This window comes from Muntiacus reevesi, chromosome 8 (genome assembly GCF_963930625.1).
Source record: "Muntiacus reevesi chromosome 8, mMunRee1.1, whole genome shotgun sequence".
Classification (NCBI taxonomy): Eukaryota; Metazoa; Chordata; class Mammalia; order Artiodactyla; family Cervidae; genus Muntiacus; species Muntiacus reevesi.
The window spans coordinates 91,855,778-91,871,651 of NC_089256.1; the positions used below are offsets into that span (position 1 = coordinate 91,855,778).

The following is a 15,874-nucleotide window of genomic DNA, read 5'->3' on the forward strand; positions in this document are numbered from 1 at the left end:
ACAGCAAGGGAGATAGAAACAGCAACGCTCAGAAAACAGCTTTGGTAAGTCTGGACATGTACACAATGATTATACACATCTATACTCTTTTCTACTGTTAGAAGAATCATCTAGAAAACAAGCATATATCGCATATGAAAAGATCTTGGGGCACCTGGAATGAAAGCTTCTGATGTGTGAACTGTGAGTACAGAGGAGGAATTTTGACCCTGTCGCTTGCTAAAAACAGAACAAAGAAGAGGGAGGACAAAGCTCATCATAGCTGTGCTGGGCTAAAGTCACTCAGTCGTGACCGACTCTTTGCAACCCCGAAAAGGAGGAACTGCAGCCCAGCCAGGCTCCTCTGTCCATGGGATTCTCCAGGCAAGAACACTGGAGTAGGTTGCCACGCCCTCCTCCAGGGGAACTTCCAAACCCAGGGATGGAACCCAGGTCTCCTGCATTGCAGGCGGATTCTTTACCAGCTGAGCTACCACCATCACTTGCTAAGAAGAGAACAAAGAACAGTGAGCAAAATGCTCATCATCGGTGGGCAGTGATATAGGAGTGATTTGAAAGCGATTCATTTTCCATATACATTTTTTCCCTAATAATGAACTAATCCAAGTACACAAAAGTACAAAAACTAATGGTGGTAACACCAATATTCCTAATTGCCCAGTATTAATTCACAGTGATGTTTAGGCATAATTCACAGTAATGTTAGGTACAGTAATGTTTAGTTGCTTCAGAATTAAAGAGATGAACGACCACAAATACAGCTAAAGTCCAACCACCCTATGCCCCCCTTCCTTCTCCAAGAGTAAGCACTGCCCTAAAGTTAGATAGTATCCTTCCTGCCCAGAACAAGCTCAGTATCACCCTGGATCAAATACAGTATTTCACCACAGAGAACTACATCTCCTTGTTTATAAAGAGAACCTCATGACCTTTTAGGACTATCCTAGGTAAATATAAGATGTTCTTTATCACTGGCTCTCTGTAAAATATATATTTATATATCCAGACCAGAAGGATGAGATGATGATGATGAAATCTGTAACAAGTAAACTCTCTAAGAAAAATTCTAGATTTCAGGCTCCCTTTAACATAATTTTTTCCTACCTGAAGTCCCAACTACAGCAAAGAAAAAATTTTTTAAACCCTCCTCATCAAACATTTCTTAAAGTTTCCTGTATACAGAGTCAAAAGCTTGCTATTCAAAGGGTACGCCTTGCCTTACCAACATCAACATTACAGCCACTTCAGACTTATGGTATATGAGCATTCACTTTAGCAGGAGCCCCAGGAAATCTGTACGCATGTTAAAGTCTGAGAAGGGATGAAGAATTCAGAAAGGTGCCAACCCAGACCAGGGCAGAACTGAACCAACCACGTTCTGCCAAACCTGTCCTCTTCCTAACAATAAAGCTTCCAGGGGTTTCTTCAGTAAAGTCCATGAATATCAACCAGGGGCAATCTGGCCCCCTAGAGGACATTTTGGTCACAACTTAGGACGAGAAAGCTATTGGCACCTAACAGCTAGCAGGCAACGATGTTGATGCTTCACATCCTACAAAGCTGAGGACAACGCTCACGGCCAATCAGCTAACTCCACAATGTCCATGGTACAAAGGTTCAAAGAAAAAAAAAAAAACACAGGAAACTCTACTGAAAGCCTGCTGATGATTTCCTGGCTGAAAGGGTCAACTGTCTGTTAACTTCAGTAATTTAAATGATCTGTTTTGAGCATCTAAACCCATAAAGCGGGGAAAAAAATAATAAGCCAGTAACTAAAAACATGCAATTCTCAAGTAGAGTTTACAAGGTTCTTACCAGAGTTTACATCAAATCTATAATGGTCAACGGCGACCACCAACAAGAGGTCTGGTAAAGCAACAAAATCATGTGTTGAAATATTTCAAGTTATACAAGCTGTATTTAAAGAATAAGTACCCCGCGACCACACATACATCTTCAGTAAAAAATTCTGGTGTTTATTTAACGTAATTAAATCTTCATTTTTCTACTACAATACAGGATCACTGGTGAAGAAACACCTCGGCCACTTCAGAATGACAAGCGCTCACTGGGCTAAATTATTTCATTGAAAGGAAACCTCATACTGGACAAAATTTTTACAAAGGTAATTGAAGAAATACTTTAGCATTGTCGAGAGCTTTGTTAATTTCATCAAAATATTATGACGGAATAATTTCTCTTCTTTAGAAAAAGTAGAATTATAGCACACAATTAAAACACTGGCAGGTGGTCTGTCTTAACACAAAATTGGTTCACCGCATCAATCACACAGAAGATGAGTAATGAACTCAACACACTTTTTTTTTTTTTTTTTTTTTTTTTTTTTTTTTTTTAATATTATTTTATTAGTTGGAGGCCAATCACTTTACAACATTTCAGTGGGTTTTGTCATACATTGACATGAATCAGCCATATAGTTACATGTATTCCCCATCCCGATCCCCCCTCCCACCTCCCTCCCCACCCGACTCCTCAGGGTCCTCCCAGTGCACCAGGCCCGAGCACCTGACTCATGTATCCCACCTGGGCTGGTGGTCCGTTTCACCATAGATAATATACATGCTGTTCTTTCAAAACATCCCACCCTCACGTTCTCCCCCAGAGTTCAAAAGTCTGTTCTGTATTTCTGTGTCTCTTTTTCTGTTTTGCATATAGGGTTATCGCCACCATCTATCTAAATTCCGTATATATGTGTTAGTATACTGTAATGTTCTTTATCTTTCTGACTTACTTCACTCTGTATAATGGGCTCCAGTTTCATCCATCTCATTAGAACTGATTCAAATGAATTCTTTTTAACGGCTGAGTAATATTCCATGGTGTATATGTACCACAGCTTCCTTATCCATTCATCTGCTGATGGGCATCTAGGTTGCTTCCATGTCCTGGCTATTATAAACAGTGCTGCGATGAACATTGGGGTGCACGTGTCTCTTTCAGATCTGGATTCCTCAGTGTGTATGCCCAGAAGTGGTATTGCTGGGTCATATGGCAGTTCTATTTCCAGTTTTTTAAGAAATCTCCACACTGTTTTCCATAGTGGCTGTACTAGTTTGCATTCCCACCAACAGTGTAAGAGGGTTCCCTTTTCTCCACACCCTCTCCAGCATTTATTGCTTGTAGACTTTTGGATAGCAGCCATCCTGACTGGCGTGTAATGGTACCTCATTGTGGTTTTGATTTGCATTTCTCTGATGATGAGTGATGTTGAGCATCTTTTCATGTGTTTGTTAGCCATCTGTATGTCTTCTTTGGAGAAATGTCTGTTTAGTTCTTTGGCCCATTTTTTGATTGGGTCGTTTATTTTTCTGGAATTGAGCTTCAGGAGTTGCTTGTATATTTTTGAGATTAATCCTTTGTCTGTTTCCTCATTTGTTATTATTTTCTCCCAATCTGAGGGCTGTCTTTTCACCTTACTTATAGTTTCCTTTGTTGTGCAAAAGCTTTTAATTTTCATTAAGTCCCATTTGTTTATTTTTGCTTTTATTTCCAATATTCTGGGAGGTGGGTCATAGAAGATCTTGCTGTGATTTATGTCGGAGAGTGTTTTGCCTATGTTCTCCTCTAGGAGTTTTAAACTATAGAACTCAACACACTTTTATCATGGTGAGTGAGCATCGCCTTGGGTGGCCCTGGATCAACTAGATTCTGCCCAAAGAGAGAGCCCCGAGGTTACATGAAATACTCCAAAACCCAAAAACACAAACACGACACAATCCAGAGACCTAACGTTTCACTCGGAACAAGTATACTCACTATCTAGATTAAAATTAAACTTTGCCAAAAAAGGAGAAAAGAAAGAAAAATATTAAACTTTGCCATGGATGTTCTAATTGTACAAAAAAAGATGAAGGAAATTCACAGGCTCCTACTACACATTAACAACTGTCTTTTGGTCCCATAAATTCCATTTTACCATTATATGACCAGAGATCCAAAGTGACACTTTATACAGACCAAAATGTTTGACGTCATTTCATTCTCCTTTACCTGGATTTGTGGAACGAGGAAGATTTCCACCTAACAATAGCTAATGCCTTATATTTTATTTTAATTGAAGTCTACTTGATTTATGGGCTTCTCAAGTGGCTCAGTGATAAAAGAACCCATCTGTAAATGCAGGAGATGCGGGTTTGATCCCTGAGTCAGGAAAACCCTCTGCAGAAAGAAATGGCAACCTACTCCAGTATTCTTGCCTGGGAAATCCCATGGACAAAGGAGGGTGGTGGGCTACAGCATGTGGGGTTGCAGAGAGTTGGACGCAACTGAGCAACTAAACAACAACGGAGCTGATTTAAATGTTCTGTTAATTACTGCCGCACACCAAATATAAATGGGTATGGGTGTGTGTGTGTGTGTGTGTGTGTGTGTACACACGTTCTTTTTTTATATATTCTTTTCCATTATGGCTTATCTTAAAATCCTTCTTAAATGAAGGCTCAAGAATTCAGGGAGCTTTGTTTATGTCCCCTGAAGCCTCAAGGTGAACATTATGCCCACTTTCACTATAGACATTCAGAGAGAATCTCAGAAGTAACTTCCATGGGCAGGACAGGCTACACGTCCACAAACCAGCTCTCCAGAATGCCTCTTATTTCAGTAGATCATCATCCAGAGGTGCTTGTCCTTTTCCTTCTCCCCCTGTGCCTATCTCTCATCTTTAATGGGCTGGGACAAGCTGCTTAGAAACAGTGAATCAGAATCAGCTGAGAGCCTGTGGCAGGGAAGGGAGTGTTGTTGGGCCACACACCTTCTTTCTTTGTGATTTATTTGGTCATTTTTTACGTTATAGTATAAAGTCAACATCCATGTGTGAGTATTTCCTCCATCTGTGACAGGGTTTGAAGTTTTAGCAGGTCTCTTTATCAGGATACTAAATCACCTCTATACTTAAGATAAGGAGAGGAGACAGGACAGAAGTTACAAGGTCAAAGCAACGCCTGTCTCTATTATCATCGTATCCTATTTTTCATCTCACATGTATTCCTGCCTTTTGATCTCCATGTCTAACTGGCCTCACCTGCTGCAGATACCTTAAGGCAGCTCTTTGTCCACACATCTCTTGATCCATCACTGCAGAGAAGGCTGCCACACCCTGAGACGCCAAGATCAAGGATGACAAATTATGTACCGGGAGGCCACAAGGCCCCGCCATGAACACTACTGTGCAAGAAACACAGGCTTAAAAGCATGAACGTTGCTGCAACGCTGCCTCAGGTTTAGCTATAGCTCAGGACCCATCTAAAACGTCCCTGAATGTGCCTCTGCTATATCCAGACAGCAGTGCAGGCAGCAGCGATACCCTCTTTCCCCAGTCAACACATCTCATGTGGAAAGATTCTGATCTGCCGTTGCTTCAAAACGCGCCAAAAGAGCAAGAAGATGTCATTTGGAGAAAAAGATCCAAGCAAGGATTCAGTACTCATTTCAGAAGGCACTCCTGCTCTAGAAGTTTGCCTGGGTCAGCTAGCCCACCACGCTACTTTACTAGCATGTGAGATGAGTATAATTATGCGGTAGTTTGAGCATTCTTTGCTATTGCCTTTCTGTGGGATTGGAATGAAAACAGACCTTTTCCAGTCCTGTGGCCACTGCTGAGTTTTCCAAATTTGCTGGCATACTGAGTGCAGCACTTTCACAACATCATCTTTCAGGATTTGAAATAGCTCAACTGGAATTCCATCACCTCCACTAGCTTTGTTCGTAGTGATGCTTCCTAAGGCCCACTTGACTTCACATTCCAGGATGTCTGGCTCTAGGTGAGGGATCACACCATCGTGATTATCTGGGTCGTGAAGATCTTTTCTGTATAGTTCTTTTGTGTATTCTTGCCACCTCTTCTTAGTATCTGCTGCTTCTGTTAGGTCCATACCATTTCTGTCCTTTATTGTGCCCATCTTTGCATGAAATGTTCCCTTGGTATCTCTAATTTTCTTGATGAGACCTCTAGTCTTTCCCATTCTATTGTTTTCCTCTATATATTGGCTTCTATAAATCTTCTATAAAGAAAAAGTTGGCACTCATTAAATAATTTCTGGAAATTCTTCACTACTTCAGCATGTAATTACATATTAAATCGTTAATATTTCTCTCTACAATGTACTGGGGCTTCCCTGGTAGCTCAGCTGGTAAAGAATCTGCTTGCAAAGTAGGAGCCCCAGTTCGATTCCTGGGTAGGGAAGATCCCCTGGAGAAGGGACAGGCTACGCACTCCAGTATTTTCGCCTGGAGAACCCCCATAGACAGAGGAGCCTGGCGGGCTGCAGTCCACGGGGTCACAAAGAGTTGGGCATGACTGACCAATTAAGCACGAGATCTGCTTTTTTAAAAACTTTATAATTTAAACTGCGATGAATCCAGCAGTCAGTGAACACAGAAGCTGAGCCCGCAGCAACTGGCCGGGGGCGGCGTCTCAGCACCGCGGCCCCGGGGCCGTCTCTCAAGCGCTGTGGGACTGCGCTCAGGCTAAGCTGCATCTTAGCATCAAGGACAATACCAATTATTTCCTAGATACAGGCTCTCCCACAGTAAGCAGTTTATAATAGACAACATAGACCCTTAGCTCACCATCTAAATATGAAACAGGCCACAGAAGACCTACAGAGAAGCAAGTTAAGTACAAATCCATTATGATCAGATTCGAGTAAACAGGGCATTAGATTTCCCTCCGAAGGAAGTCCAAGGACGGGCAAAATCAAGTGGCTAGAAACGTTTCTAGTTTTGTCTGTGCTCATAGGAAGAGTCTACGGAAGCAAGACGCTCTTCTATGGGAAACGGCACACAAAGGTTGCAAGTATGACTTTTATGTGCAAAGGGACTGGATTTCATATATTCCGCATTTCCAAATTTCATCTTCTCACACCTGCTTAAATTTACTGAGCTAACCCTTCACTCACTATGTAAGCACCATACGTGGCACCAGAAATATAAAGATGAACAAGGTACATTCTGTATCCTCAAGGAACCCAGGGTCCTCCACAATCTTTCTTTCCCATGATCCCTGACTAGATGAAAATTTCTTTAGAGGGATGCATGTCTTGTATTCCCAGATTGCATATTCATTTATTTCACAAATATTTTAAATATCTAATGTCCTAAATGTAATGTTAGGAATACACTGGTTTAAAAAAAAAAAAAAAAGGCATGACCCCTTTCACCCTGAAAAAGCGTACAGTAGCAGAGGAAACAAAGAACCAACACCTAGAGGGACGAGCGCTGAGAGAGAAGAAAGGCACAGAACCGTGAGCACACGGGGGGCCTCATACTCCGTCCACCCAGCCAAGGCCCACGGCGGCAAAGAGTCCTAAGCAAAGTCGCATCTTCCTCCAGCAAAGGATGATGAGAAGTCAGCCAACCAAGAAGGTACGCAAGAGTCTTCCACAGAAACGAAACTTTGTGCAAATGTTCAAGGTGAGAGCAATCATGGTGCCTGCAAAGCAGGAGGGTTCAAAGCAGCAGGAGGTCACTGCTGGAGGTAGAATCAAGCGGGATCAGACCAAGAAGGGGACTTCTGGGAGCTCAGGGTTTAAGAGTTAAAGAACTTTATCCTGAGGGCAAGAACGAAGGGTCAAACAGGATGTTGCCACTACAGATAAGATGGGCAGCGGACATTCTCTTTGATACATCAAATATTCTTTCAAAAATCTCCTCACTCCTCATCTTCCTTGTGCCATGAATCATCATGTCCAACATCTGTGAAGACCACACAAGATTCCCTAACAAAAGAAAGTTCTGGGTAATACCCAGGGCAGTGCTGCTCAATAAAAATATGATGAGACCCATATATGTAATTTTAAACTTTCTAGTAGCCATATTCTTTAAAATAAGTAAAATTAAGTGAAATTAAGATTAATAATACATTTTATTTAAGGGGATATTTCTAAAATATTACCTCAACATGTAATAAATATTAAAAATACTGAGGTATTTTACATAATTTTTTTCATACTAAGTCTGAAAAATTCATTGTGCATTTTACATCATATTTCAATCTGGATTGGCCCCATTTTCAAGTCCTCTATAGCAACGCATGGCTAGTGTCTTCCATATTGGACTATACAGGCTAGAACGTACTTTGGGGAACATCTCTGAGAATGCTTAAGGTACTTCTATCATTTTTGTGTTTACCAATTTATAAAAGTACTGCAAATCAGCTTCTAAATGGGAAAAGACACAGAAAAATCTCAATTTTGAAAGGTGCCCATAATCCTATACCAAAAATACCAGTTACGTGTGGCCGTGTATGCTTATAAGACATGGTCCTGTGTTTAAAATACACATAGGGTGGGCTTTCTCAAAAGTAGGGTCTGTAACAACAGCTCTTGAACGTACTATGAAACAGACACTGTTTTTATAGCTTTATCATCTCAGAGGCTACATTTAAATGAGTCCTCCCAGAGCCCTGGAGTTTTGCAGGAACCCTCAGCATTTCAGGGAAACACCACCTCAGTTCTCAGGCTGTCCTGGTGCTTCTCTAATGTTTCTTTCCTGTTACCCGTCAACTCGATTCTTCCCTTCCCTAAAGGAAGGAAAAGAAGGTGAAAGGGAGGAAGGGACGGGTACCTAACAAATACAGCACAAACTTAGCTTCCAGAATTTGCTGGGCTTGATTATATCCTTGCCTGGAAAATCTCATGGACAGAGGAGCCTGGCGGGCTGCAGTCCAAGGGGTCGCAGAGAGTCAGGCACGGAGGAGCGACCAACAGTTGACTTCCGTGGTTGTATCTACTGCCCTCTGCTTTTATTTCTCAGCAAACGACTCCGAGGTCTCTGTGTGCCCTTTGAGTGACTCTTCTCACATCACCTTGCAGGCCGCGCCTTCGCAAGCTGCCAGACCATGAATGCCACCACCGCCCCACCCGCGGAGGGGTCCTGCCCCTCCAACGCCCTCATCACCCAGCAGGTCATCCCCGCGCTGTACTTCGTGGTCTTCGTGGCCGGCATCCTGCTCAACGGCGTGTCGGGGTGGGTGTTCTTCTACGTGCCCAGCTCCAAGAGTTTCATCGTCTATCTCAAGAACATTGTCGTGGCCGACTTCCTGATGAGCCTGACTTTCCCTTTCAAGATCCTGGGGGACTCGGGCCTGGGCCCTGCGCAGCTGAATGTCTTCGTGTGCAGGGTCTCGGCCGTGGTCTTCTACATCAACATGTACGTCAGCGTCATGTTCTTCGGGCTCATCGGCTTCGACAGGTATTACAAGATCGTGAAGCCTCTCCTGACGTCTTTCATCCAGTCCTTAAGCTACAGCAAACTGCTGTCGGTGCTGGTGTGGGGCCTCACACTGCTCATCGCCCTTCCCAACATGATCCTGACCAACCAGGGTGTGGCGGGGGCCGCGCGCATGAGATGCATGGACCTTAAGAGCGACCTGGGCCTCAAGTGGCACAAGGCCTCCAGCTACGTCTTTGTGGGCATCTTCTGGATCGTCTTTCTCTCCCTAATCGTCTTCTACACTGCTATCACGAAGAAGATCTTTAAGTCCCACCTCAAGTCCAGAAAGAATTCCATATCGGTCAAGAAGAAATCCAGCCGCAACATATTCAGCATTATGTTCGTGTTTTTTATCTGCTTTGTCCCTTACCACATTGCCAGAATCCCCTACACACAGAGCCAAACAGAAGCTCATTACAACTGCCAGTCAAAAGAAATCCTGCTCTATGTGAAAGAATTCTCTTTGCTACTTTCAGCTGCGAACGTATGCCTGGACCCCATCATTTATTTCTTTCTATGCCAGCCATTTAGAGAGGTCTTGTATAAGAAATTGCATATCCCATTAAAAACTCAGCATGACGCGGACACTTCCAAAACCAAAAGGGAAAATATAATACAAGAAAGCACAGATACTCTGTGAGTTCCCACCTCGTTTCAAACTAAGTTCAGGCATGCATACTGTAATCTTCAATTCCATAACAAAACAAAATGAATACTGAATACACATGTCCACAACAGTATCATCTCTAGGCATCACTATTCAATTTAGTCGAATAATAAAGTTAATAGGTAAGTTTCCATGCTTCTTTTCTAACATCAAAGAAAAAAAACAATACATTATTTAATCTTATCCCATCAAAATAGAAGGTTTAAAAGTATAATCAGTAGTCTGGTCAGTTCATACAGAACTTTAAACAGCAAATACATAGGAAGCAATAAAGACAATTCACAGGTGTGTCTTCTTCTAAAAACAAGAATTAAGTTACACATTTTTTTTCAGCAGGGTCATTAAAGACCAGTGTAAAAGCAGGCAGAGTTGATATGGACTTAAGATGCCAGTTTGTAGTGAAAAAAGTCAAGTTTTCTCTGATTTGAAGAAACTGGGTAAGCAGACAATGAGAAAATTACTTAAGAAATCCCCAACTGATTTATTTCATCACATCTCAAAGGAAAGCAGATATAACTTCTGTACACTGAAGCAAAAAATGTAATTTTTCTCTGATAGCATTTTGAGGATAAGGTAACTTTTAAATTCTTTATATGAAGATTAGCTAAGCCACTTAATGAGCCTGGGGTTCTGGTCTTAGAATATGTCTAAGTGAACTCTACAGAGAGAAGCTAGGCAGTGGCATGTGTTGTGAGCAACTTCCTCTGCTCAATGGTATGGGAAAAAAATATATATATATATATGCTGATTGGGGAAAAGGCATATGCACACAAATACCCCCTAGGCTGGCAACATACATTATTCCCTAGGAGCAGAAAGAAACAGTTTCCATAGAAAGCAACTAGACTTCATAAAAAAGAAAATCTAAAATTTATGAGTGATAAATTACACACAAAATGAAAATTTACATATCACATTTTATGAAAAACAAATTTCATATGTGCAGATATAGGATATGGTCGCTGGCTCTGTGAGTTATCAAAGCTAAATTCTTTCCTTGCTATTAACTTGCCTGAAGAAATTTAGCCCAAATTTCAAATGTTCTTCTCAAACATTTTTGTATGTTTATATATATTTTTTTTCAAGCCCTATCATATATGTACTAATAAAAAAATATTTTTCATAGTGTCAATTTTTCCCTTAATAGTCAAGATATTAAAAAACAGTACCAGATTTCCTCAGTCAAGACATGGGTGGTTGCCTTGGTACACTCAATCAGACAAGCTAATAAAAGGCACAGAGAGCAGGCATAGGAAAACCCAAGCTAAGAGTTATATTGAGTACTTTTGAAACCCTATGTGTCACTGATTTTTCAAAATTAAGTATTTCTACGTTCTAGGACCTCATCAGATTTTAGAGAAAAGTGAGAAGGCACATTTTAAACTGAGGAAGATCTGGGAAGGTCTTCACACTCTGAATCCACCTTCCAGTCTCTGCTCCCAACTCTGGGTCAAATGTTCTCTTCCAAAAAGAACAAAATCACAGTTCTATCATACGCATGCCCGGCAAAACTAAGCGTGCTATAGCATTAGTCTGGCTAAACATATTTGTAAAAGAAAGTAGCTTGTTTGTATTCAGTTCCCACTGTTCAGGGCAAACTATTCCATCCTCATGTTTTACATGCCCGACTACAGCACCAGAGGAGAAACTGAAAGTATAAAAGAAGGCAGGAACCACCAAGTAGGGCGTCTGCAGCCACTGAGGCCAAGCAAACTGAAACATGAAAGGCAGTATCTGTCAGGAAACAATGTGCAATGCAAATAAGGACGGGTGAACCAAGAGGGGAACAGCAGTGACGCGTATCAGAACTTGTGAAGCACAAGACCTACACTTGGGAAAGGGTGAGACACTGAAGAAGACACAAACAGATGGAAAGACGTATGGTGCTCACAAACTGGCAGAATCAATACTGCTAACATGATCACACCACCTAAGGCAACCTACAGGATCAATGCCATCCCTATTAAAATATCAGTGGCATTGTTTACAGAACTAGAACAAATAATTCTAAAGTTTATGTGAAAACACAAGGGCCTCTGAAAAGCCAAGATAAGCTTGAGAAAGGAGAACAAAGCTGGAGGTACCACACTGCCTGATTTAAAACTATACTGCAAAGCTATAGTAACCAAAACAGGATGGTACTGGCACAAACACAGACACATAGATCAACGGACTAGAACAAAGGGGCCCAAAATGAACCCTTATTTACACAATCAACTAATCTACAAAAAGGAGGCAAGAATATACACTGGAGAAAAGACAGCCTCTTCAGTCAACAGCATTGCAAAAACTGGGCATCTATATGCAAGACAGAAATTGCACTATTTTCTAACACCATATACACAAATAAACTCAAATGGATAAAACACTGAAATCTAAGATTTGAAGGCATAAAACTTCTAGAAGAAAACAAAGGCAGTACACTTTGACACTGGTGGTAGCAATTTTTCGGGATATGTTTCAAGCAAGGGAAACAAAAGCAAAAGTAAACAAACTACATGAAACTAAAAAACTTTTGTACAGCAAAGGAAATAAACAAGAAAGCAGAAAGGCCAGGAACCCTCACGCACAATCAGTGGTGATGTAAATGGGTAATGCCACCGTGGAAAACAGTATGGAAGGTCCTCAACAGAAATAAAAACAGAACTATCAGCAATTATACTTCTCAGTACTTTTCCCGAAAAAACCAAAAACACTTTTATTCTAAAAGATGCATACATCCCTATGCTCACTTCAGCATTATTTGCAATAGTCAAGACATGGAAGCAACCTAAGTGCCCATCAATAGATGAATGCATAAAGATGATGTGAGATACACACAAACATATACATACAGACAGACAGACATATATACCAAGAACAAACTGGGGGCAGTCAGAGGGGAGGAATCAGTGAAACAAGTCAGGGATCAAAGAAGCAACAAACTTCCAGTTATACGGTAAATAAATCACGGGATGTGAATGTAATGTACAACAGAGAATTTAATCAATAATATGGGCTTCCCTTGTGGCTCAGCTGGTAAATAATTGTCTGCAATGCAGGAGACCTAGGTTCCATCCCTGGGTCAGGAAGATCACTTGGAGAAGGAAATGGCAACGCACTCCAGTACTCTTGCCTGGAAAAGTCCATGGACAGAAGAGCCTGGTAGGCTACCGTCCATGGGGTCGCGAAGAGATGGACACAACTGAGCGACTTCACTTTCACTTTCGACAGATGGAAACCAGACATATCAAGGTGATCCTCTTGTAATGTATAAAAGTAATCACTATGTTGTACACCTGAAATCAATAATATTATAAGACAATTACCCTTCAATTTAAAAACTGAAGAAAAAAATTCAGATCAAGACTACAAACAAATTTTTGGATTTAACTTTTAAAGATCATTTAAGACTTTAGCGAGAGGAATTTCTGTAAGAAATTTATCAGAGTTAGAAGATCATAAAGAGTTTATTCAAATATTGAAAAGTTAGGTAAATAAAAGCAATGAGCATTTTTTAAGAAAGAAACTTAAAGAAACTTAAAAACTTTTATGGCTACATAAAAAATAGAAAAATAGAGCAACAACAAAAGTGGATTAATCCAGAAACTTCTGAGATCAGTATTAGTTTTTAAATTATTTTCTGTAATATGTTTTAGTTTATAAATAAGACTTGTAATACATATTTGCTGCAGCTAAAAAATACAACATTCCGTACAAGCAGTGCTATGAAATAAAGCATTTTGAAAACCGGCTTATGACAAACACAAGCCACGTTTTGTTAAAGTGCTTCTTCCAGGAGTGAGAAGGCTAGGGGTCTTCAAATAGAGAAAATAGGGTGCAAGTGTCAGACTTTAGCGGCAGGAGGAAACAAACTCCAAGTGTCAGATTTTTTTCTCTTAAAATTCTCTGTTGCCAGGACGATAACTGGTTCCACCAGAACTTAACTTTTCTCAAAACTCGAGCTAACCAATGCTTTTATCTTATGGAAATATTTTTCTTAAGTCATGTTAATGAAACTATGTATTTGCTTTGGAATCTATCTTTCTTCAAACTGGTTCCACCTAAAATTAACTTTTGGCTGATAACAGCTCAACAAACCACTATTCATATCAATTGTTTTATGGCTGGGGGACGACACACTTGTGCCATCCTATCTCACAAATGCATATTGTGGGAGAGGGGGCAGGTCAGCCTTGAAGTGTCTCTCTTAATTGTTAATAGCTTTCTAACAGACATAAAACCGCTTGCTAAAACTAGCAAGGGGGGCCACTCTCCGTCCCCCTTCTGATGTCTATGTCAGAAGCTTTCTCTGTCCCATTTTATACTCTAATAAAACTCTGCTATACAAAAGCTCTTGACTGATCAAGCCTGGTCCCCGGTCCGGAAGTTACATCGTCTTCAGAGATCACGAAGCTGACACAGTTCACCTTAAGCTATCAGGAGGATGTCCTGTCATAAAGCGGCGATCCATACATCACTGAAGTCTGGCAGAGAAGAGGTGGCCAAAAGGAAGTAGCAGCTTTTACTGCTGAAAACCACAGAGTATTGGGTCTTTCCTACCCCAACACACAAACCCTCACAGCGCTGTTAACCCAAAGGAAATCCCATGTCATTCTGGGCAGATGATCTGTTGTGTTTATAATTTGTATGACATCGCTTGATGTCATGGATATTTTCTGTACTAATAAAGTTTATTTCTTCTCCATAGTCAAAACACGTAGGTAGCGGCAACAGGACAAAGGACAGAATAGAGAAATAATGGCACAAGCTTCCTGTCATCTTAAGTGGAAACAAAGCTTAGTTTAAGGGTGTTTTCCGGAGTCTCCAGATTCATTTTAGACGACGCTAACGTGGAAAGGTTTTATCATTTCTAAGTGACCCCACTAAAAAACTACAGTTAGGCCTGTGCCATATGAGACTTGCTGGCTGACAGACGTGAATGTCCACAGCTGGGGGCATCGGCTCCGTTAAAGGCCAGGCGCAAGGGCTGCAGCTGCGGGGACCAGGCCTGAGCCTGTCCTGTTTCACCAGTCACCTTCCACGGTGTGAGCTTTAACTAATTAAAGGAAGCTATCTGCTCTTCTTTTGTGGTAGCAAGATGAAAAGGGATAAAATAAGCAGCATATTATGCTATATCAGATAATGAGGTAACACTAAAAACACAGGACGTCGATAAACCAAACTTTTCCTACCTGCTAAGCCAGATTCTTTCCTCAGACTTCCCATCCCAGAACGAAGACCACAGCCTGCTTCCCGCCGGGCCCATTCCTCAGCGCCTTCGCCTCCACAGTCGTTCCCAACTGGCCATCCCTTCTGAGCCAGTTCCAGATCCTCATTGCCTCTCGCCTAGAAAGATGGTGAGACCCCCACCCTGGATCTTGTCTTCCACTTTTCCCCAATCCAACCCCACGTCCTCCAATGCCTGCACTCGCCTGGTACTACTGAACTGACCTCTCCTCAGACAACTGTCCCGAGCGCTGCACCGCTTCCTAACCAAAGCATCCGAGATGGACCACACGGCTCCAAGACGTGGCCCCGGCCTCTTCCTCACACAGACCCCGCACACACACTCTGCGACCCAGACTGAGAGCTGCCAGACAGCCTCCCCACACCACAGCCCAGGTGCGTGCACCCTCCCCGAGCCCACCTCCGCTCCCTCACGTCTCAGGAGCAGCTCTTCACCTCCTCTGGCCTTTAAAAGACCACTTCCTGGACCCCCACAGGCTCTGACAGCCCGCAGTCCACCCGCAACCCCTCAGCCCTGTCTTGTCCTGCCCATGCCTTCTACGCTGCGACCTTCTATAAAAGCAACGAACACTTTCCGGAGGATGGAAGTGAAGGAGGCAGCCTGTAGTCAAGAAATAGCTATTAGAATTTTTCTTAACCACTTGACCAAAAAACAAAGATTCACAAGAAATTGATCATATCATACTCAAGCGGCGGGGGGCGGGGAGCGGGGGAAGGACAGGGACTTCAGTGACTAAAAAGACACAA

The 15,874-nt window shown here is 41.8% G+C and overlaps 2 protein-coding genes across 13 annotated transcripts in view; one reads left to right on the forward strand and one right to left on the reverse strand.

The window, feature by feature from the left end:
- P2RY14 (purinergic receptor P2Y14) overlaps positions 1–14,583 on the forward strand; it is a 64,877-nt gene extending 50,294 nt beyond the window's left edge. For 7 of the 11 annotated variants that reach the window (XM_065943503.1, XM_065943507.1, XM_065943502.1 and 4 more), the window contains 2 exons: positions 2,020–2,125; positions 8,832–14,582. In XM_065943503.1, coding sequence (XP_065799575.1) covers positions 8,858–9,871 — 1,014 coding nt within the window. In that variant the 5' untranslated portion in view covers positions 2,020–2,125; positions 8,832–8,857 and the 3' untranslated portion in view covers positions 9,872–14,582. Of the gene's footprint in view, positions 1–2,019; positions 2,126–8,831 lie in introns of all 11 variants that reach the window. The other 4 variants (XM_065943505.1, XM_065943509.1, XM_065943512.1 and 1 more) reach the window with 2 other exon arrangements.
- The window catches only part of MED12L (mediator complex subunit 12L), a 343,991-nt gene that overhangs the window by 205,183 nt on the left and 122,934 nt on the right, over positions 1–15,874 (reverse strand). The gene's annotated exons all lie outside the window — the stretch shown is intronic.